This window comes from Osmerus mordax, chromosome 16 (genome assembly GCF_038355195.1).
Source record: "Osmerus mordax isolate fOsmMor3 chromosome 16, fOsmMor3.pri, whole genome shotgun sequence".
Classification (NCBI taxonomy): Eukaryota; Metazoa; Chordata; class Actinopteri; order Osmeriformes; family Osmeridae; genus Osmerus; species Osmerus mordax.
The window spans coordinates 8,898,363-8,922,343 of record NC_090065.1 but is presented as its reverse complement, the minus strand read 5'-3'; the positions used below and the strand labels follow the sequence as shown (position 1 = coordinate 8,922,343).

At 44.5% G+C, this 23,981-nt stretch overlaps 1 protein-coding gene across 5 annotated transcripts in view; it reads left to right on the top strand.

Annotated features, from left to right (window-relative positions):
• rasal2 (RAS protein activator like 2) overlaps positions 1-23,981 on the top strand; it is a 41,651-nt gene that overhangs the window by 14,188 nt on the left and 3,482 nt on the right. For 2 of the 5 annotated variants that reach the window (XM_067252797.1, XM_067252796.1), the window contains exons 2-15: positions 1,223-1,350; positions 1,804-1,927; positions 10,272-10,375; positions 12,722-12,834; positions 17,483-17,636; positions 17,810-17,908; positions 18,184-18,738; positions 19,182-19,326; positions 19,441-19,585; positions 20,006-20,242; positions 20,441-20,642; positions 21,836-22,035; positions 22,268-23,252; positions 23,472-23,603. In XM_067252797.1, coding sequence (XP_067108898.1) covers positions 1,223-1,350; positions 1,804-1,927; positions 10,272-10,375; positions 12,722-12,834; positions 17,483-17,636; positions 17,810-17,908; positions 18,184-18,738; positions 19,182-19,326; positions 19,441-19,585; positions 20,006-20,242; positions 20,441-20,642; positions 21,836-22,035; positions 22,268-23,252; positions 23,472-23,603 — 3,323 coding nt within the window. Of the gene's footprint in view, positions 1-1,222; positions 1,351-1,803; positions 1,928-3,654; positions 3,764-10,271; positions 10,376-12,721; positions 12,835-17,482; positions 17,637-17,809; positions 17,909-18,183; positions 18,739-19,181; positions 19,327-19,440; positions 19,586-20,005; positions 20,243-20,440; positions 20,643-21,835; positions 22,036-22,267; positions 23,253-23,471; positions 23,604-23,981 lie in introns of those variants that run through there. The other 3 variants (XM_067252798.1, XM_067252799.1, XM_067252800.1) reach the window with 3 other exon arrangements.

Sequence of the window (23,981 nt, the reverse complement as noted above, 5' to 3'; positions counted from 1 at the left end):
ACTGTGCCCAGCTGGCATCGGGAAGGAATACAACAGCCTTTCAGTTCCAGTTCCCAGCCCCAACATCCTAGCAGCTTGATTATGGCAAGAGCAAATTGGATTGGTTGAACCATCGTAGACAATGAGTTGTGTTAGCCTATTAGGCCTTTCCCTAGGCCTAAATTATACTGGCCTATACTGTACACCTTGACCTCGTTAATTGTTGATAAAACCTGCAGCACAACTCGGAGCACTTCTCTGCTAATGACCTTTGCCCTCCAAGTCCCTATACCCTGCACTGCACTGTACCACTCACGCAACGCTGGGTTAAGGTAGATGAACCACGTCTAATGAACCTTGAGAGAAACACTTTAATTTTTAATTCCAAAAAGCCCTGCTTGTCATCAAATAGGCCTTGTAATTGTCAACTGCAGTTACAGTCAAAGCCATACTGGGGTCATATATAACGCCTATTTATATACTCAACACGACTACACAAGATTAGTGAAGCATTATGGCAATTCAGTTAGATTTAGCATGTTGAGGGTATTTCACATTGCCATAGGCTGGTTTTCAAACATGTAAATTCTTTAGGTAGCTAGAAATCCTAGGTTTACACTGCCCTCTGTAGATGCGTAGGAGGAACTGCTGTAGTAATTGCACCGGATCTCTGAACAGTTGGTGTTCAGTATTGTAATTACCTAGGGCAGGCAGTTGGCTTAATGTACAGCTGTGTCTTGTGGTATCTATTTTGGGTAAAGCACCTGTGTGTGTGTGTGTGTGTGTGTGTGTGTGTGTGTATGTGTGTATGTGTATGTGTATATATATATATTGTACAGTAAAATGACAGCATGAACGCACATTTATTTATATTTTTTATAACATTTACATTTAGTCATTTAGCAGACGCTCTTATCCAGAGCGACTTACAGTAAGTACAGGGACATTCCCCCGAGGCAAGTAGGGTGAAGTGCCTTGCCCAAGGACACAACATCATTTGGCATGGCCGGGAATCGAACTGGCAACCTTCAGATTACTAGCCCGATTCCCTAACCGTTTATCCACCTGACTCCCAGCCCTTATAACAGCCCTTGTTGATATGAATGAGTTCTCTGCTTGAATGGTCTCATTCATTCAGTCAGTATGTTGCATTGTGAAATAGAACATCGAAATGGGCATCTTTTCTCTATCTTCCTCTGCTTTTCTAAGGTGTCTTCTTTTGTGCTTATGTGTCCCTGTGCAGATGTTAAAGGACCTCCCTCACACCGCTTTTCCTGCGGCCAGTCGCCCTACTCAGCGACCAGCATGTGGGAGAGGAAGTACTGCATCCTGACTGATAGCCAGCTCATCCTGCTCAACAAGGAGGAGGAGGTGTGTGGAATTTCTATCTACCACCTTCCTGCATTCTCACACACACGCATGAGTATACACGCACGCACACCTATACAAACATATGCAAGTATACATAGGCTACACGTAGACAGTCAACCTTGAGTTCCCTCACACATGATAGAAACTGTTGTCACTCCTTAGAGAAAGCAACGTGTGCCTTTTGTTGTGTCCACTTAATCTTTGATTTCGGATTCATGATAACAATGTAATCAAGTCAGGATACAACATTTGAAAGATGATAATTAATCTACAATATTCTACATACAAATATAGAACTGTTACTAAGTTATAAACAACGTTAATTAAACTCCCTAATGTTTTTTGAGAACTTCCTACTGGGGAAGGAATACTGTTGACAAGAAAATACGCTGTACTTATATGGTTGCATATCATGCATATACCTTACATTATTATCCCTCCCCACACCCATAGCTGCCAGCGGAGGTCCAAGAAAGCCCCACTGAGTCGTCAAAGAGCCGGAGTCTCCGGCGAACAGTCAGCGTGCCATCAGAAGGACAGTTCCCAGACTACCAGACAGAGGGCGCCTCAATGCTAGGTAAAATACAACAGTTTTTTTCATTAAGCAGCTGCTTTTATCCACATCAAGGATGGCACACACCCTGCGCAACAGTAGCAGTGACCAGGATTGTACACAATGCATAGATTACAATGGGAAAGGGATGGGCGAGAGACTCTTACTTGTCTAGAGACTCTTCCTTGGGTTTAACATGACATTCTGGAATTGTTTTTTCATCAAGGACCACTAAGGCCTCTCTATTGTTTGATAAAGAGCGCTACCTGAACTGAAGATTCTGTTATTATTAATTTGAGGTTGTAGAATCTGGTGCTTAAGTTAGCATTTTGTATGTTGAAGGAAAAGTAATTACCTTTTTACATGCTGTTTTTGTCGGTTTAGTGACTCAAATTCTAAAACATATTCTGGGTTATATTCTTGTCTGTGTGTTGGAATTTCCGAACACTTGATTACTAAGCAGCATTCATATAAAAAATAACAGCAGCACAGAGGCTCTGCCTGAATTCGTTATGTAACCTCTGAGCCTTGTGGAAATGATGGCAGTTGCAATCTGCATCATCATGTGAAATAACTTAATTCTCCACTGAGTTCTGCTGCTGACCTCCTGCCTGGTCAGTGAAAAGCTCCTGTAAGCTGCAAAGAGAACAGAATATGAGGAGCCATCAACAGAGAGAAACATGATCACAAATGGACTTGTCACTTTAGGTACCGTGTCTGTTGATGAAGGGAGATACAGTTTAAATCTTAGAAGGTGTGGGTGGCAGGGGGGCTTTGAGAAGACATAGGACACCATTGCAGAGTGAATCATTTCACTAATGTGCAGAGTAGGTGTTGTTCTTTGGGAATGTTGAAACCGGGACAAAAGCCCCCCGTGTCCATCCATCTCTGTGGCCTGAGAGGCATGGCTGACCCTAATGCCACACTGTGGGTTGCTCTCAGTCAAAGCATTCAGCTGGGAGAAATTGCGGGGGTGCAAGGGTCTGGCCAGGAGCGCATGGTCCAGAGCTTGGGGGTTGGTGGGAACAGAGGGTCTTGCGATGGCGTAGTGTGACAGCGCTGGAGAGACAGAGGGATGGACGAAGCCTGTAACTAAGAGAGTCATTCATCTCTGTGACCCTCTTAATCTCCCCCTGTCTTGTGCTCCACTGAGGGGAGAGGAGGTTATTTATATGTTAATCTGTATACTTTTGTTTGACAAAAGTCTCCAGTAATGGGTTTCAGCCCAGAGAGTAGCTGTTACCTCAATGGAAATTCAACAGTCACTCTGATGACACATTTAGTAAACTAAAAGCAAAGGAAGTAATTTGAAATATGTAAGCTCTTCCTTGACCAATAACTTGCTTTAATATTTTATTTTAAAATATTTATATTACGCTTAAATATTGAATTGAGAGGTTTGACAGCGACAGAAATATATATATATAATAATAAAAAAAATGAAATCTTGTTTTGATAAGCATTGATAAAGTTCTGATATAAGATCAATAATTGTAATATTTGTATGTTGACAAAAACTATGCTTATTATATTTGTGTAGACTAGCCAGCACAAGTCCCCACACTCAATGTAACAGACATGAGGTACATAAACAAGCGGGACATCAAGGCGTCGCTCCACGCGTCTTGGGTATGGGGCTTGGAGATGGAGGGAGTACTATTGTTGTTCTCATTTCTAAAGACTAATAGAGTAGATAAAGGCGGTGGGTTTAACTGGCTCCGGCTCAGGCTTTTCTGCATTCCTCTCTTGAAGGGAGGTAAAGCAAGCAGACACACAGAGGGCGATAACACGAGCTAGCTTAGCTTGTGCTGGACTTTAATCGGAATGTAATTGTTGAATTTTAAAATATGGAATTAATTGGTAAGAAAACAACATTTCAACTTCTGAAGCTTTACGTACTGGTTATTGCATGACTGTAGCCTACTGTCTGTACTTGGTCACTCATTTGTAAAGGGCTGTCGGGCATTGCTAAACAAACTTTCGTGCGCAACCTGTTACATTTTTTTTCTTCACCTTTCTCATTCGTGAATTATATGTGAATTAAGTAAAGCATTCGAACTAAGATTTGAGTTATCATTTAACTGGCGGCATTAAACGTAACTGCGTTAATACCTTGTTTGTATCACTTTGTACACAGTGATTTGAGTCCTGTAGCTTTTTAATTAAGTGTCATAGGGTCTCCATTATAAACGACAGACAATTGCGTAGTTGTTTTAGCGTTTTGAACATATGTGAACCAATTTTTTCCGGTTCCCTGGATCTCTTAGCAGACTGTCAGTTAACCTACTTTTCGAACAATAGTTTTTGCAGTTGTCTGTATAATGTTATTTCAATGATTGGCCTGTGTAGGCAATCTGTTATGAATGGCTATTAGGCAGCCCTATAGACAATTTGTCTCTTTAACAAGTTTTGGGTTTGTGTAAGGCTGTAGAGCTAGTACTATACTAGAAACGATTGAGTAACTTTGATAATGGAACAAGTAAAAAGACACATGATGGTTTTTTAAAACATATTCCCAATGCTTTCTTCCCTTGTCAAACTAAACATCAACTGACCTACCCTCTAAACGTGTTGAACTTTGAGTAGAAACAGGTGGAATGGAATTTTATTTAATATTGTTGTTGTCCTGATCTTTTATTCAGGATTAGGTTTAGTTAGATGAACTCACTGGATTTGCAATGGATAGGCTACATACCATTGTTCCTGTCTACCCTCCTACATACTCTTAGAATATAACATGTCATACAGTAGTCCTATTTGAAGTGGTAAGTCAGTGATTGTTGTGCCCATAGGTAAGAAAACAATCTTACGTTTTACATATCCATTTAAGGGATAGTGATATATTTTCTATCCTGTTTTGTTTTACCTCTGATTATAATGTCCGTCTTTTGTTTGATACAGATGAATTATCTTCAAAACAAATGACCTGAAAGGGTTTACTCACTACATCACACTATGGTTTCTGTTTGTGCCTTGGTCTATTTCTGGGGACAATTTAACATACATGGTTTCCAGTTATGTTGTGGTGCTTAGAGGAGCACTGGAGTAGTTTATAGCAGTTTACTAGTTACCTACAGTATTCTTTTCCACCTAAAGCTGTTATTAATATGTATACATGCTATTATTCACATATCTCATTGGTTTATTTGAGCTTTGCTTGTTGTTGACCTCTGTTTGCTTGTTGATTCAGCGTGGTCGTCTTCAGAAAGGTGTTTTGTCTATTTACAACTTTGTTTAGCCTATTGTTAGTTTGGATGAAAATGTCTGATAAATGAGTCACAAATACATGTAAAGTGTTCCATGATTACCAGTGGAACGTCAAGTCCCTGTTGGTTGTCTACAGGTGTGCCTGTCTTGGTTTATGATTGGACACATACAAGAGTGTTGATTTCACATTCCTTAAATTCTTGATCCTATGACATCACACTTTTCCATTGCTACTCCCTCACAAATACTGTTGATGCTTATGACCTGCGAACTGTGCAGTGTTTGTGCTCTAGTCGTGATGGAATGCTTTCAAAACTCAGTTTGGTACAATATGGATTAGGTTGTGTATTACGATAGGGCCTTATTTTAATAGTTCCAAATCTTAATCCCACTGATTATATCAACCAATCAGTCCAACATTGAACCAACATTTGAGCTATTTTCCATCTTTAACTCCTGATGATGTTTTGTCGAAGGTTCTTTTTTAACTTGTCTTTTCTGAAACTTAAGCTTGAATCTCAAGTGTTGACTATGGTCCATCTATGGTCATCTGTGAAGCTCATTCTGACATCTCCAGTTGAAAGAGCAATACAAATATAACTGGATTTAATTTGATACAATGGAACCCTTGGCCTAGTGACTGTCAGTCTCCCCATCTGTGCCAGCTTTGATTTAGCCCAGTTTGTCAAGGTCACAACTCCGAGCTGGGTCTTAGGCTCTTGGAGTGGAAGCAGTCTGGTGGGGGACTAGACTCCTGCCAACACCCACCCCCTGCTGAATCCGTTCCTGAAAATCCAGTTAAACAATTGATTTGGCGCAGGGCAGCAAACATTCCTGAAATCAATACCTTGTTAAAAGATAACACCAGGGTTAAAATGCATAGCCTGCCACGTGGAGAAATTAGGCCCCTAACTGTAATTAGAAGTGATAGGATGGATTCCTGTCTGAACACCCTTTTAGGGAGTCTAATCATTGCCTGTGTCAATTAGGCCAAATGATTATGCAGGTTTTATATGAGCAGTTAATTGAAAAAGGGGAATAAAGTGGGAGAGTGCTCTTTAGCTATAAATCTATGATTGGAAACCTTACTTTGCCATTAGGCTTTGTGGCTTTATGAGTCATACGTGCATTATGTCATTAATGGAAAAGAAAGTGTAGGCTACTGTATCTCTAAAAATATGCTTTGTAATTTCCCAGCATATGGTGTTGGAAATTGCTTTCAAATACTGCTTTTCAGAAGTCCATTTCAAACTGTAAGATTAGTTTCATTGCAAGTATTCTTGTTTGCAGCTTTGGCCACTACCAACCTTATTGTGCTTGCGATATCTGATATGAAGTGTGGATGGTGGTCATTAATAATTCATATTAAGCAGTACTTCAGGCTATTATTGAACTTAGCCCAGACTCAGGTTATTGCTGAACTCAGACGCCCACGCTAGTTGCTATACTGCAAAGGACTTGTTAACAAAGCATATTTGTCTGTCAGAATGTATTGGGTTGTTCCAAATGTTCTTAGATAGGTGCTCTTCTTGCAATATTTATTTCCTCACATCATGGACACTTCCAGTTACATCGGCTGAGTTTAACCAGAATGCTTGACCATGACGAACAGTCCAACTAACCACTTTGTAGGAGCTCTGCACCATCTACCTCACTACTTTGAGGACAGATTCTCAGTAACTTAATAAATAGTTCATAAACTCTTAGGTTTTGTATCAGGAATCCTGCCAAATCTTACACTGATAGTGCTAGACATTTCACATGTTCTGTTGCTGATTTATTTCCAGACTAAGTGGGTTTGACTTACGCTTGTGGCAAGGCTCTCAGATCATCTTGAATTGCAGTAACTGACCTGCGGCAAGCACCAGTTTATAAAGGTGGGGGTTCATACTATGTCATTTGGAAATGCATCGTAGCCCCTTCAGATAGAGGCATTTGTAAATGAGTATTCACTGAGAACTGTGAAAGATCCAAGCACCTAACCGATACCTGTATCTATTTTCTCTCTATCGCTCTCTCTTTTCTCTTTCTCTTTGTCTCTCTCCCTCAACTACCTCCCAGCCTATCATTTATATTCACCCCCTCCCTTCCCGTCCTGTTCTCTCTCTATCCATCTTTCACTTCCTCTTCGGGTAATAGGAAAAACCCCCAGAGTTGTGTCCTACATCAGTCGACTGAGGGGAACTTATTTAGTAATTAGCCTTAAAGTGTGGCTCTAAATTTGTCCTGTGTGTCCTGTGGCTCCAGCGTGTGAGGCTGCATTTCAGCTGCAGTAGCCGGGCAGACGCCTCTGTAGAGAGAGAAAGGAGGGAGAGGGCAAAAGATGAGAGAGAGAGAGAGAGAGAGAGAGTAGGCAATAGAGAGAGAGTGAAATAGAGAGCAGAGAAGAAGGTGGGGAAAAGGATACAGATTGAGGAGCGATGTAGAGAAGAGTGAGAGGGTGGACGAGAGAGAGGGGAAAAGAATAAGAGAGAGAGAGTGCTTTAGAGGAGAGACTGGAGAGGTAAGTAATTGCAGTTCTGCTGAGGGGAACAGTGGAGTGCAGTTACAGCAATTGATTGAATAAATGCGGTAGAATCCCAATCCGCTAGCATGCCAAAAATGAGAGAGAGAGGCTGATTACCTAAAGGTTACTCTTTCTGCTGAAAGGAGAGATTGACAGAATACCGTGTGAATGATACAGGAAAGATACTCAGAGAGAGGGGGTTCTGTAACAGTGGGAAAGCTTGCTGAGAGAAGAGAGCAGGAGGGGGGGCAGTGACAAGCTTGCTAGGAGGAGAGAGAGAAAGAGGAGGGGGGACCGTGACAAGAAGAGCAAGGATAGAGAAAGCAAGAGAAGGGGAGAAAGAGGACAAGGAGGCATGGAACACCAGTTTTAGGTGGGATGCCAGGTTTTTGGGGCCAAATTCCTTCAGCCCGAAGGTTCTGCTTATCAATGGGAAGGCTGTGCACTGCAGAAGATGGACATGTAAATGGGAACAACTTTGCCTCATTGGCTGATTGCGCAAGGCATTCTCTGTTTAGCCAATCTGGTGCTGACCCTGTCCATCTCCTCCTTAGATAATGGGGAACAGCTGTGATCGAGGTATTGGCTCTCTCTGTCTCTGTCTCTTTCTCTCCAATTACTTTATAACCTTGTCTTGTTTTAAATGTGTGATTATCATGTGCAACAGCCTTGAAAGGGCATAATGTCTCAAGTTTGTCTGTGTAGGCTACTGCTTGCATCATATGTGGAGCCTGGTCTGTACTGTACAGATCTGTACTATATTCTCAACTGATGTTCACATCAGCATATAATCGCACATAGGGTGTGTTTGATATTCTTGAGTATTCATCATTACTTTGTACTGTGTGTCCTGTAATTGATGATGTACAGTGATGGAAGGTTATGTGCATGAAGTTTGTCAAGGTCCCCATCTCTTGCTAGCCCCCTGGGGGCTCACTCTAGTCTGAATTATGATGCATGCAGCGTTTCAACAGAGCTGCAGGGAAGCCAAGAGGATAGTGGCTGTAGAGAACTTGATATAGCACTTTGCAAAGTAGCTTTTTTTTCTTCTCATAAGCGCTGACTATTGCATGCTGTATCTCATCCATGGCCCACAGTTAAACAAGATAAATTAATTACAGTATAGGCCTAAAGGCAAGAGTTTGAATCCCTCTAGAATGTCTATGGTGATTATTGAAATATAGATCTATAGCTCTCAATGTGTAGATACTTTGCAATATAAAGCATGATTCTTGCTGAATATAATAATTTATTCCCACTTTTCCATTTGTAAAAACATCTGCATTCATGTCTCACAAGCCTTATCCTCAGAATGCTTGAGAAAAGGGCTAAATTTAGCCTGGAATCAATGTGTCTTTGGATACCCGCCAGGGATCCTTTACTGGGTGTGGGATTTCTGCATTTTGGAAAGTCATGACTTCTTTCATTGTCACATTATTGTAGAAGCAGGCCTTGCAACAGTAGCATTGTCTTGAATAAATGGCTTTGGAAGCCAGGTACTCTGGGATGAGAATTTCTAGGGTCTTTTTCACATGACGGACAGGTTCCACCTCTAAATTAACCTACCTTGGCATAGCTCCAACCTGGCAGAGGCAGTGTTCTAGTGCCCGTGTTTTCTATGGCTGAACAGTCAAGTCAAATGTATTTCTATAGCACAAAGAACAACCAGTGTTAGCCAAAGTTCTGTACAAAATAACTCCCATTTATCACAAGGACACATGCACAGACATATGAAAACATTGCTGTACTTGCATAGCGTCAAGCTAGGGGGAATAAGTGGGTATTAAGATTCATGATTTAAAAACATCAATAGTAAGAGAGGATCTAAATGGAGCGGTAGACTTTTCCAGAGCCTAACAGATGGAGGACAATGCTAATGGTATCAAGAAAGCTATAGCTGGTGTAGCTAACTTGCTTTGTACTCTCATGTTTCAGTAACACACTTTACTGGGTGGTATGGTATATTGAATCATTCTTTGTCAAACTATGTTATAAACATACAATAAAAAGTAAAGAAAACAATGCAGTTGGCATGAAAGGTATAGATCTCACCAAGCCCAAGTAAATTGCTGCAACCAGGGGAACAAGTAGTATGTGTCCTGTCCTGTCCACACACATCCTTGACACACAAATCTGCAACCTTAGAGAGACATAATAGTTTGTCAGAATGTGCCAAAAATATTGTACCTTTAGCTATTTCCATGTTTGTTACCATATTTTTTTTAAATCATGACTGAAGTTACAAGTTTAGCTATCAATACTGTAAACCCAAGCGGAACATTCTAACATTTTGCTACGTGTGCCTGGATGATGGATTATAGGCTACATGGTATAACTTTGGGTCCTGCTTTAGTTAGCTAACGTGTGCTTATGAGACCCTGCAGTACTTTGTGTTTTGAGTTAACAGACTGTTCAATACCGCTGTCAACATGAGAAGCCTGTCCGCCACAACTTGTAATTCCATCACTCTGAAACCCCTTCCCTCCAAATGTCGCCACCAACGCATCTCATGTCCACATAATTCACCCTTCAGTCTTTGAAGCTGTTGGATTGATTGACTTGTCGGGTTGGTATCTGCCTGCCCTGTTCTGTCTAATGGATGGTCTTCTCCTTCTCTCGCTCTCTCTCTCTTCCACCATCTCTCTCAATCTGCAGAAGTGTCTTCAGAGAGGTCCCCAAGGAGAAGGAGTATCTCAGGTCTGGGAAGTTCAGAGAAGAACATATCAGTGGAGGCTCCCTCCTCTCCGTTCAGAGTACCGGTAAGTGTCGGGGCAATTATGAAGCATCTTCAGATAGTTGCCTATAGGTATTCAAGCCATAAAGATGCTTAATGGTTTAGTCGCCATAACTAATACACTGCCTCATGTTTTGTAAAATGCATATTTGACTATTGAGACAGGTGTTCCTATATAATCCTTGGTTATGGCGTTCCATGGTGACTTTGGCTTCAGTTGCGATGCCCCATTGGTCTTTAAACAAGACCATTAAAAAGATGGGTGCCATTTTGATTTGTCGTTCTTCTTACTCCCTCAACGTGAAGACGAGCTTGACGAAAGGTATAAAAGCAGTTACCTTGTGAAATCCTCCACTAGTTCATTCTCATTATCCACTTATTATTTTCTTTCTCACACAATAATGCAGGTGAAGCAAATTCCCTCCAGTTGTTACAAAGTAAAAATGTGTGTGTGTGTGATGCTGCATCTCAGAGAACTTCAGTTCACTAATCAGAGCCCAACGTGGGAGCACGCCTCACAGGACGGCAGGAATTCACAGCGAGATGCTTTTGATGATATTTATATCCCAAGGAATCGGGGCCATCACTGACATTCATATACTTGGCATTTCATAGAAATTTTTGTTAGGAAACGGAATATGTATGGAGAGAAACTAATGTGCTCCTGTCTCTTGACAGGAGCACTTTTCATTCGCTCCACAAGACGTGTCATTGATCATTGTTGAGTCACCATAGAGCCTAGCCTGCTTCCGTCAGTGAATATTAGATAACATCTCCAGGTAGAACAATCAGACTGTATAGTGACTAATGGCTGTCTGGCAGTTCCTGGATTAAACAAGAGAGGAATTCTTGATTAAACTTCTGGAGAATTGTGACTGTAGGCAGATAGTCATAGCAATGGAATACAATATGTCATTCCCGCTGTCTGTTAGGGGTAGTGGTCCAAGTCAGAATGAAGGCTGCTGTCCACTGTGTAAATGTGCTGACCAGGCAGGCTGTATACATGCCTGCACCTGCTCAGGAGGGGGAACCTTGTCTCCTTCAGACTGAGAGTGGTTCAGTCCCACCTCCTCCACATTGCCAAGGTGAACAAGAATGACGGAAGAGATGACCGAGACTTCCTGTTGGCATCCCCTCCGCGGACCTCTCTTTACTGCTCTGCCTCCCACGCTCTCTCCCCCTCGCTCTCTCCCCGTCTATCTGTCAAGTTCATCTCTCGTTATTCCTTCTCCTCCCCTCTATCTCTGTCCAGTGGACCTCCAGTCTTTGCCTAATGTTATTACATTGTATCATATTCTCTCTCTCTCTCTTTTTTATTCTGCCTCTTGAGACAAACACCAACTCTTTCCAAGGAAGTCTCCTGTCCTCCATTCCTCAGGCTCATCTCATGTTTATCATACAAACGATGAGTCATTTTACATAGAGCAGCAACACCTAATATAGCGAAGCGCACTCCATAATGTTTACTGCCGCACTGTAAATAAGTAACACAGGCTTCCTTTTGTCAGTGCTCTATCACTCAGCTGGCAGAGGTCAGAGTGTGCTCTAGGAGTTACATTACTGTATCTTATGTCAACATGCAGGCAGTGTAAGCATTATGGTTAGAACACAAAAGATGGCCCTCTAGCCGCACCTACCAAGATGTTCCAGTTTCTGTCCCAGTTTTTACCACAATAGCTAAAATGGTGTCGTGTCTATTGTTATCTGGTAATGTATGTCTCTTTTCACTCTTTGCTGATGTCATCAGAAGGAAAGCAGTGAGGCCTTGTTTTTTTGTACTGGTAATATATTTGTAGATGTAATCTTTTTTTATGATAATTCTTTTTTCTGTGTAGGCTACTGCACTATGACCCTGTTTCTGAGCTTTTTGGTTTGTGTGTGGTGGGGTCTCATTTCAGAAATGAGTAATACTTGGTTTTTCAAGGTCGGTTGGTTTTTATTTGCTCTGACTCAAGTCTGGTGTAGGTTACATCATGGCTGTCTGGCTTCTCTGACCTAAACTTAGCCATTCCTGTGACACGTTGAATGTGGCAATCTTAGAGGATGTCGATTCTGACACCATTGACTGTTTCCTCACTGTATGTCTTCAGAGTTACAGTTTTAGTTGACGACATATTAAGTCAATTACATAAGCTATATACAGGCATTACAGTAACATACACGGCTGTGTTTGTTGTTTAGACTCAGTTCAAGGGTGTTGTTTTTTGTTGCACAGGAAGGTTCATGACCTATGTGACACATCGGTCACTCATTCACGGCACTCCCTCCTATACAAACACCAACTGATTCTGGTCTAGTCTGGTCTTGCAGAGCTTGTCGTCAGTACCGAGATGCGCCTCCCATGGTGACTTCTCCTCTTCACGTCTTTCAGGGCTTCTTCAGCAAACGACTGAAAGGATCCATCAAGAGGACAAAGAGCCAGACCAAACTGGACCGCAACACCAGCTTCCGACTGCCTTCCCTACGACCTTCGGAGAGTGACAGGTAGGCCGCTTGTCCTCCTCCTAAAGCCACGGTCCTTCTGTTGCTATGGATCCGTGTTTCTTTTGGGAGCGTTCGTTTTGCCTGTGTTTGGGTATAGACCTTCATCTAATTAGGTCAATGCTAATTGATGTGTTCATGTGCATGATGACAACGATTTGAACTTTTGGGTGCGTCTGTCTGTGTGTGGGTGTGTCTGTCTGGGTGTGTGTTGTCTGGGAGATACACACACGACAGCTTCCATCCTATGGTCTGATTATGAATAGGGTTTCCGAGGTGGCGGTTGGCCACTCCTCTGCCCAGCCTTTTAAGCAGCCAGTCGCTCCTTACATTATGTTCCCCTGCATCCATTACCTGAGTGCTATTCTGAGAAATGTTGCTTTGATTCCAGGATTATAAACTCACTCAGTTAAAGCCGGAGATAATGGTATTACTTTAATCCACAGTCTTTCTTCTCTCCAAAAGAAGATAGTCATTGGTGTGTTGCACATGTGAATCAACTGTTAATCTATTGCGTTGCAGTCTGCCGGTCTGAAAAGTGAACTTTTTTGGCATGTTGTCGGCTGTTGGCGTTTCATTGAGAGTGAATGGGCATTGTTGGATAGAGAAGGCTAGAGGATAATGTCACCAGGCAGGGTTAACAAGCTGCCAGTCCCAGTGTCCTCACTCACTCACTCAGTGGGTGTTTTCTCAGTGTGGCTCGCCATTCCCAACCCCTTGCTAGGTACTGCTAGTGCATTTATGACTGCCTCTCTGAATCCCCTGCTGTTCAGATAAAGCAGTGGGACAGTGTGTGCCCCAGCAGCAGGGCACTTAGAAATGCTCTGTGACGGTGTGTAGCATGCTGGTCAAGTCAGTTGGTGATGAACTAAACAATACTAACCTAATACCATTGAATACACACAGCTCATGAAGGTGCTGGCCAATCTATTACCAGAGGCTGGTGGATGTGTTAAAACAAGAAACAAATATTTCACCATCTTTCATTCAGTTGATGCAGTTTCGTATGCTCTTATCACAATCTCAGGCCAGCTGGTACTGAACATGCGTGCTTTCATGCTCTGCTGTGGTTGACATCTGTCAGTGTGTGTGTGTGTGTGTGTGTGTGTGTGTGTGTGTGAGTGACCCACGTGGCCTGCCAGTGAGTGCGGCGGACTGATGGTAGCGTTCAGAGGCTTAAGAGCTAACAGGAGGTAGCTAGTAGGGATCACGGCTGGCGGCCGTTAGCTTGCTCTCCTGCTCACCTCTGCTCACTCAAGGAGTATGGATGCCACCGCCTCTCTTCTGAGGAAGGCTCGAAGCGTCCACCTATCCAAAACACTGATCTTCAGGTAGGGGTTACTCTGCTGCTTGCTGTTACAAGCAGCAGGGAAGTAGTGTGGCAAGTAAGGCTTTTGTTTGTGGCAGGGTTAGGGTTACGATGCATTAACTGAGACACTGAGTCTTTCATTGATCGAAGAAGCATTTGATGTTGTCCTAGCTTCTTTTTTGTGTTATATTAGTCGTCCTTTTTATGTTTTGCAGACAGTCTAAAGGGACAGTCACGTTATCACTGCTCTCTGCATTTTAGCGTCAAAGTAGGTTGAACATCTGTGTGCTTCTCTGAGCCACAGAACACCAGATTACTTGGCATTGAGTTTCATCCAGAAGCAGTCTGTGTCAGACTCACTAGTGTGCTCATGAGCTGAGTAAGTAGTTCTCTTCCTCTAGAAGTATCCAATGTCTAACTTAATGCAGTGGACATGACAACTCTGGCAATCACACAAACAATTTGATTAGCTTTCTAAAGGCTTGTAGGATGTGCCCAGTTCTTGTGAAAGAGAGTAGATTCCCTGGGTAGAAAGCACAGGCCACTCAAATGTATTGAAAATGGGTACTAAGTGTTCATTCCGTGCTTTACAACTGCGGCCAAGATGCAAAAGTGAGATCATTTTGATGATGTATCAGTCTCTGATTGGGAATATATTTGCCAAGCTCAAAGCATGACAAGTACACGTTAAGGTTTGTTTACTGACTATGGAATTACGGGGTATCAGTGGCTCCCGGATGAAGCCAGGCCCCTGGATCGACCACGTCGCTGTCCTTATCCCCCATATCATGGCTGGATTGAGAGGGCAGATCTGTGTCCTCTCCAACCCCGTAATCTAGGTTTACATAATTCAGCTGGCGAGCCCGAGACACATCGAGGAGGCCGATGCCAAGAGATTACGTTGGCACTTATCCCCACTGCAGTAAGAAGGAACACAGAGGAAGTTCTCTGTCGTCATTTTGTTAACTGTCCCTGACGTGATGTTTTTTTAATGCCCTGCTGCGGTTTATTTGTCTTTGTTCATTTTGTACACGTACTCTTTCCTTAGTGACACTTTGAGTTGGAATACATTTATACTTTTTAGACGCTGGTGAATGTGTGAACGTTAGCAGTGATGGGATCGTGTAAAAACTGAGCAAGAGTTGTGTTGTTTTTCACATGTCCTTATGTGTTTAAGATTTCTCACGTACCCATCTTTTCTCGGTAGAAATGCTGTCCTTGTCCCTTTTAAAAGCTCTTGTTCTGCAGTTTCTCATTCTAAGCTTTTTTTTCTGGCTTCTTCAGACAGTAATATATTACGTAAAACATGCATATCCATCTGCCAAAGAGTTTGATTTGAGCTCTATTAAAGACATTTCAACTTTCAGCTTGCTGTGCCTCCCGCCCCTACACAGAGAAATAAAAAGGCCATGCTTTGCTAAAACCCCATATTTTCTACAGAATCCAGTGAGCACTTTGAAGCACTACCTCATCAGTAACGGACTGATAATGAAATGGCAAAATCATTGTCATGTCATTTGGCCAGTGAGGTAGGATGGTTTGTAATGCACTGAAGTCTGGGATTATGATTAATTATGTTAATAGGCCTGGCCAATGTCAGCAACAGCGGCCTTGTCAATCTGTTGCTTTGTGCATGGAGGACTGCTTATCCATTGTAGTTTATTACACAGTAAACATACTGTATTCAGACTGCTAGCTGCGGAATTTTTATGCATTGTTGGTAAAGCGTTGTATTTAGTTCCTAGACTGGAAATATTTCATTGGAGTGTCCTCATTGTGCAGATGCCCGAGATGTAGACTAGGCTTTATATCTGTGTATGAGACATCAGGATCCATTATGGTTACACATTATATTCTTCAGGTGCGTTTCAAGACATGCAAGGTTGCATTAAGACTATTCATCATCTTGCTAATGTCTTGTAGTTCAAATATTTGTTTGACTTTTTCACCAGCTCTCGGGAACCCCTTATGTCTTTTCTTAGAACTTCTGGTAGATTCACTGCATACTTTGCTCTAATTAACTGACTCGTGCAGCCTCTCAGAGTTTAATGTTGTTACACTCATAGTCATTTGAAAAAGCCTCCAGACTGCTTCTTTTTTGAATTGACAATCTGTCTTCCATGGGTAGTGAATGTACTATTGATTTGGCTGGCATCTCTTTCTCTCGCTGAAACGCTGTGCTGAGGTGCCTCTTCTGATTACGGCTGCCCATGGCGTTGATTGATCTTTTGTATGAACTATCCTAGTTGACAGTTCACTTCAGCAAGGTAGCCAAATCATGCAAACGATATGGATTTATATTGCAACGGTCTCTCTGTCCAGGTACTTTTGGAGACTTTGGGAAGTCACCATATGTTTCGGATGGACAGGTTTTTGAGCATATGTCCAACCCCCCTAAGGCTCTTGAAAACTAAAATCCTTCCTCACTTATATGAATTATTACCCCCAACCACGGGGCTAATCCGAAATGTACTAAATGAAGGTGCATGATGTCATAATGTGGTAGGCTACTAAGTAAGGGTGATAACCTAATCTGCTTCAGTGTCCTTCATACACATGACAGTACTAAAACGTACTGCGTAGGATGGGTACAAGCTTCAAAGGATGTTCTTTCCCCGTTAGTGGGGTTTTGTGAGCTAAGCACAGCAACAGCGAACCTCCGTCACTGTGCTACCTAGAGCCCTGTCTCCTAGAAGAGGCTTTCCCATGGAAACAGACTCCAGAGGGGGGCAACGGATTGGCCAGCCCAGGACCTTGTTTACCATCATTGAACCAGAAGGCAAATTGCACTGTTGGGAAGGTGACATTGACTACGGCTGCTTGCTGGTTGGTTCACTGTTACATCTTGTGTGTTCAGGGAAGTTTAAGGAAGTGTAGTTGCGGTTTGATGATACCGAGAGCTGAGAACCGTGGAGCTAGGAGCTGGCATTGAAGGGACAACAGCCTTCCCAGAGGGAAGCGATGAGGTGGTGAAATGCTCTGGGGAGATTCCTTCAAGTTCCTGTGTGGTTGTTTTTCGTAGGTATTGCTACTTCCTGGAATGTTTCTAATTTGGCAGATTTATTGGCAGTGTGGGTCTTTTTTGTGTGTTTCAGGACACTCGTTTTTGTGGTGTTTTTATTGGTCTTAAGTGAATAGTTAATAATGGATAAAAGTGGTTCCTTGTTGAGTAGTCAAGAGTCAATTAAATAAGTATTGTAAATCAACAGAGGAGTGTGCCTGAGCGTGAAATACAATTCTACTGACTTATGAAGCTGGTTCATTAATTCTTACCCATCCTATAATCTATGCTGTTCTGTTGTGACCATACAAATCCTGCATTTGCATTGTCTTGTCCTTCAGATCGCGAGGGCTGCCCAAGCTAAAAGAGTCCAGTTCCCATGAGTCTCTACTCAGCCCAGGCAGTGCGGTGGAAGCCCTGGACCTGGGCATGGAGGAAGACGTTTACATCAAACCTCTCCACAGCAGCATCCTGGGCCAGGAGTTCTGTTTCGAGGTAGTGCCCCAAAAACTCTCCTCTGCTTTTTTTTACCAGAGGGCATTCTCATGACAGCTATACAGACTCCAGCTTGAGTATGGTATAGCTACCTGCTGTAGCACAGTATCTATCTAGGAGTTGGCACCATTGTTCTAAGTTGGAGTTCCTCACACCTTTCCTTTGCTCCACAGGTGACATACTCAGGCGGTAGTAAGTGTTTCAGCTGTACGTCTGCGTCGGAGAGAGATAAATGGATGGAGAACTTGAAGAGAACGGTTCAACCCAACAAGGTCGGACATCTTGTTTGTTATTTTTGCTGAAGCACTGTTTCCTGTTGTAAGATGCATTATTTCAGCGCTCGTCCAATGTTCTTGTCATGTTGGTTCATTATCGTATCGTTGTATGGTTATACCCTGTACAGAAAGAACCACAATGACACATATTTATAGTATCTATTTTCCAATGTGATCAGTAAATACAGACTGTTCCTTGACTCTTACCACAAAAATGACAAAGAACTAATAACTTTTGATCCTTGACCTTCTGCTGTATTTATATACCCCAGGACAACTGTCGGCGTGCGGAGAACGTCCTCCGCCTGTGGATCATCGAGGCCAAGGACCTCCCGCCCAAGAAGAAGTACTTCTGCGAGCTCTGTCTGGACGACGTGCTCTACGCTCGCACCACCAGCAAGATGCGCTCTGACTGTCTCTTCTGGGGCGAGCACTTTGAGTTCTCCAGCCTGCCCGCCGTGCACAGCATCACCGTGCACATCTACCGGGACGCGGACAAGAAGAAGAAGAAGGATAAGAACAACTATGTGGGACTGGTCAACATCCCCATCGGAGGGGTGACGGGGAGGCAGTTTGTGGAGAAGTGGTACCCTGTTAGCACGCCAACCACCAGCAAGGCCAAGGGAGGAGGGCCCTCCATACGGATCAAGTCCCGCTTCCAGACCATCTCCATTCTCCCTATGGAGCAGTACAAGGAGTTTGCGGAGTTTGTCACCAACAACTACACCATGCTGTGTTCGGTGCTGGAGCCTGTGATCAGTGTGAAGAACAAAGAGGAGATGGCGTGTGCGCTGGTCCATATTCTACAGAGTACCGGACGGGCCAAGGTAAAGACGTAGGGTTATCTCAAGGCCTCTTTTTGAGGCTTGGAGTGTATTCTTCATTCTGTTGTTCATATTGTTCAGGCAGGTTGTGTTGTTCACTGTATCTAGACTGATGTCTGTTTTGTCCAGTCAGACCTCCGATAACTGACCTTGTAACCTTGGAGCTCTCATCTTGTTTTTCCCCTGTGTGTTCAGTGTCAAGTATTGACTATAAAGATTAACTCCACCATCCAGTTTTAGCAACCCTTTTAACTTCAAATTGTTGAAAACAAAATGATAGCCTAGCACATTGATCTAGTCCTTATTGCAGGCATTGCAGTTGTAGTATTTTGATTAGCTGTAAAGCCTGTCTTGTCCCCTCTGTTTTTCCCCCTACTCCTCCCTTCCCCCATCTTCCCTATCTCCTCTCACCCTCCCCCCCTTTCTTTCCTCCCCTCATCCCTCAGGACTTCCTGACAGACCTGGTTATGTCGGAGGTGGACCGATGTGCCGACCACGACGTGCTCATCTTCAGGGAGAACACGCTGGCCACTAAAGCCATCGAGGAGTACCTCAAACTGGTGGGACAGAAGTACCTGCACGATGCACTTGGTGAGAACATTCACACACAGCTGTGTTGGAAACGATTTGAAATGCGTCTGCATTGAACCACATCTTTCGTAAAATCTGTCTTAACCTGGCTCGTGTCTGTACCGGCTACTGTAGGGGAGTTCATCAAAGCTCTGTACGAGTCGGATGAGAATTGCGAGGTCGACCCGGGCAAGTGTTCCAACAGCGAGCTACCAGAGCACCAGAGCAACCTGAAGATGTGCTGCGAGTTGGCCTTCTGCAAGATCATCAACTCCTACTGGTGAGACACACTGCCTCTGCTGGAAACATCTAGAAATCCAATCTGTCTTCTTTGAGGTAATCGAGGAGCTAAAATGCGAGAGGCTGTGTGGAAACGCATCCAATCTTCTTCATACAGTGACTGCCAATGTACTTGAGCCAGATCAGCTATTTCCCTGGGGACTTTGGCTAATGCTACTGCGGTGTATATAGAATGGTTTTGGAGAGATGGGAAAAAATCAAGGTTTCCGATCTCCCCCTGCTGTCCATTTGGAGAATATACACGTGGATGGAATGTCTCAGTCTGAATAGGCAAAGTTGACTGGTGTGTGTGTGTGTGTGTGTGTGTGTAGGAGTGCATGTGCGTTGGAAGGCCGGCCTTTTCTCCTGCGCAGACGTGTTTGTGTGTCGTAACCCAACCCGACCTCTGCTCTACCATCAGCGTGTTCCCCCGGGAGCTCAAAGAGGTGTTTGCAGCGTGGAAGCAGCAGTGTGTGTCGAGGGGAAAGCAGGACATCAGCAAGCGCCTCATCAGTGCCTCGCTCTTCCTGCGCTTCCTGTGTCCCGCCATCATGTCTCCCTCGCTCTTCAGCCTCATGCAAGAGTACCCCGACGACCGCACGTCACGCACCCTCACGCTCATCGCCAAGGTCATCCAAAACCTCGCTAACTTTGCCAAGTACGTGTACGCCGATTCGCGATGTCCCAGTTGTTGTTTTTTTAATCCTTTATCCTTGCGTTATTATTTACTGTTAGTGCTATTATCGTATAGAATTGTGATCAGACACATGTAAAGCTGCGTCTATGGTGGGATCACAGCTCTCAAAGCGAAACAAAACTCAAGCCGGTTTCTGAATAACGTTTTTCTCCTTCAAAGATTCGGCAACAAGGAAGAGTACATGGCCTTTATGAACAACTTCCTGGAGCACGAGTGGGCGGGGATGATGCGTTTCCTGACTGAGATCTCCAACCCGGAGACCATCTCCAACACACCAGGCTTTGAGGGTTACATCGACCTGGGCCGTGAGCTTTCCATTCTCCACTCTCTGCTTTGGGAGGTGGTGTCCCAACTGGACAAGGTAAGAAGCCAAACACAGGGTGCTTCTATGCCTCTGCTCAAACTGGAGGAGTGTTGGAGTAGGGGTGGAATTAATATGTAGTTACCAACCTGTGGTGTAGATATGCACCAAGTCTTAGAGGTCTTAGAGAGAACTTCTGGTGATTGAATATGTATGGCTCAGGCCTTGCAATGTGCCACCAGTGGTGTGTCATTTCCGTTCTCCTGAATGAGTAGAGGCATGGCTGGGTGATGTCTTGCAGTGATGACTCTCAACACGCTTAACAAGGAAAATGTCTTACTTTAAATAATACTGAATATATTGTTTGTGTGACTACTATTAAAGTTTTGTCAGTGTTGGTTTCATATCTATTTGAGGACTAAAATGTGTTACCTAACCTAGCTAAATCCACATTTGTTGACTTGGTAAAAGCTTGACATGGTAAGTTAAGGCAAAGAGTAGATACCATTTTCAAAGACAGTACAAGATTAATTCAGAATTAAGAACGTCTTTCTTCATTTGCACTTGTTATAGGGGTCAGGTTTAATCTGTGTCTAGGATACTTTTCCTTTCTCTCTGGTTGATTGCCAGTATGTTTTGAGAGGCTAATGTCAAGATAGTCTAAATGTGCCACCCACTCATCTTATCAACACACCATACTGAACCTCCAGACCTGGTACCCCAGTGGGCTTCTGCAAGCCCTCACCAGCATGTTTATTATACTGCATTTTGCACCCCTCTGCACAAATGCTCCTGGTCTATGAAGTATTCATTTCAAACCCACCTCCCTGCATTTCGCTCCGTAACATCCTCCTATTTTAGTTTGCCCCTCAATGCATGGCCTGCGTTGCAATGGCTTTGACGTGTAGTGGCATGTTTGGTTGTTTTTCGTCTTTTTTAGTTTTCCCCGTACCTAATTTTTCCTTATGTTTTCCCCTCCCTCTCTGTATCTTTCTTTTCTGCCCTATTCTACCCCTCCCCTCCTACACTCCACCCCTATCTCGGCCAACACACTCTGTCTCCATGGTTACGTTGTCCTGCCACCAATGCATTATGGTGCCTCTTCATGCCAACCCACAACACCAACCCCCCCTCCTCTGCCATCCTCATACCACAACAAAACATTGGGGGGGGATTATCGGTCAAAACGGCGGTGGTTGCCACTTGCCCGGGCCCCTCCCTCGCTACCTATCGGTATGACCTGCCAAATCCAGGGTGAAAATTCCTTCCTGCAGGCCACCGTAGCCAAGCTGGGCCCCCTGCCCCGTATCCTGGGCGACATAGCACGCTCGCTGGTGAGCCCCACCCCCATCCAGCAGCAACTGCGGCGCTTCCAGGACCACAGCTCCTCCCATAACATCAGCGGCAGCATGTCTTCGGGCCTACAGAGGATCTTCGAGGACCCGGCTGACAGGTATCTAGAGCCTCTGTACATTCTGACAGGGAGCGCTCAATGCTAATCAGTATCAAATGTATCAACCTCATATTTAAAACATTACCAAAAATCAGCTTCAACAGTAAATGTTTTATGTATGCCTACAGGGATAAGGGTGCATCTATATGCGTACACAAAGTATATATACCTGTAGATATGAATGGGAGCCTTCTATAATGTGCCTAATATATTGTGTCCCTTATCGATTCAGTGAAATTCGCAGCCTCAAGTCACCGGTGCAGGAGAACATGGAGGGCCTTCTGCGGGGGAAGCATCCTCTCCTGTGCCAGCAGCCGACCTCCGCCCACAGCATGAGCTTCTCTGACCAGGAGGAGAGGGAGAATCTCCTCCCCAACGGTCGCTCCATCTCCCTGGTGGACCTCCAGGACTCCCACGCCCTCCAAAGTACCCAGGGACCCCTGGGTCTTCACGAGGCCCCCCAGAGGCTTAGCCGAGTGGGCTCTCAAGTCTCCATTGGACACCCCCACAACCCCCAACTCCAAGGCCTCCACCCGTACTCCAACCCCCACACGCCACACCAAGCCCTGCACGCCACCAAGACCTCGTTACGAGACAGCCTGCCTCAGAGTGCACCCCAGGTGCGCCGGCCACTGCCTCCGTCGCTGAGTCAGCAACGGAGCCTCCAGCCCTTGTCATTCCAGAACCCTGTTTACCACCTCAGCAACCTCACCCAACACGCCCTGAACCGCTCCACGCACTCGCTACAGCACGACTCCAGCTCGGAGAACCTGAGTACGGAGAGCTCCCGGAACAGCCAAAGCAATTCGGAGGACTTTGGCGGGAGCGGAAGCCAAGCAGGGGGCAGGGGGGGGAAAGGCTGCGTCGCATCCAACAGCAGCCTGGAGGAGTTCGGAAGTAGGCGGAGCGTTCAGAGCGAGGAGTGCTCCACACCGCGGCGCCACACGCTGCCCGAGCACGGGGCGGCCACGGCCGTGGCCGTGCCCAGGCAGAGCAGCACGGCGGGCACCGCCCACATCGTCAGGGTGGAGCAGCAGAGTCGAGGCGCCGGGGGAGGGAGCGCGGGGGCGCGGACGCCGCACTCTCTGCCCCACAGCGCCTCGCTGCGCAGCAGCAACAGCGCCAACACTGAACCGGCGCGCCTGCAGTCTACCTGCTCAGTGGAGAGTCCGGTCCCGTCAGTGAGGAGTGTGGCCAAGCAACAGACCCCCCAGCAGGTACTGTCTCACACACACGCACGCACACCCACAGACAACTTTACTCTCAAGAATGAATGCTGTCGCCCATGCTGTGCCTGTAAAGCATCAACTTAGCTATTATCCTTACGAAGAAATAATGGTTTCACTCATTGGCCCGGAGGATAGATTTGTTCAACTGGTCATGTGTGTGTGCGTGTGTGTCTGTGTGTTTGTATGCATGCGTGTATGTCGGCGCAGGTTCAGTCTCCGGTAGAGCCAGTCACCATGTCCCCAGTAGAGAGAACGGCAGCATGGGTACTGAACAACGGCCAATACGAGGATGAGCAGGAAGGGGACCAGGGCAGGGAGGACAGCAAGCACACAGAGAAGGTAAAGAGAAACAAGGGGTCACAATTTTGTGGCTCAGAGGAAGAATTATCCACCCCCCAAAAGCATTTACAAAATGATTTGCAGATTTACAGGTTATCTAATTCTACTTAAGGATCAGTTAAATCCTAAAATGGATGGAAGGATATTTAATAATTTTACCAAAAATGTAGAAGAGTGTTGTCAATCAGGGTGCTTTCAAATAAATAGATACAGAATAAAATCAAGTATGAATATGCGTACTAGTTTGTGCCTGGGTATGGACCTAATCATGGCTAACACAGCCCACCCCTACGTTCTTGTGTATATGTGAGTATGAATGCGTGTATCATCATTGTAGCCATTGCTACACGTCAAAACATGGCAAAAACATTACAAGCA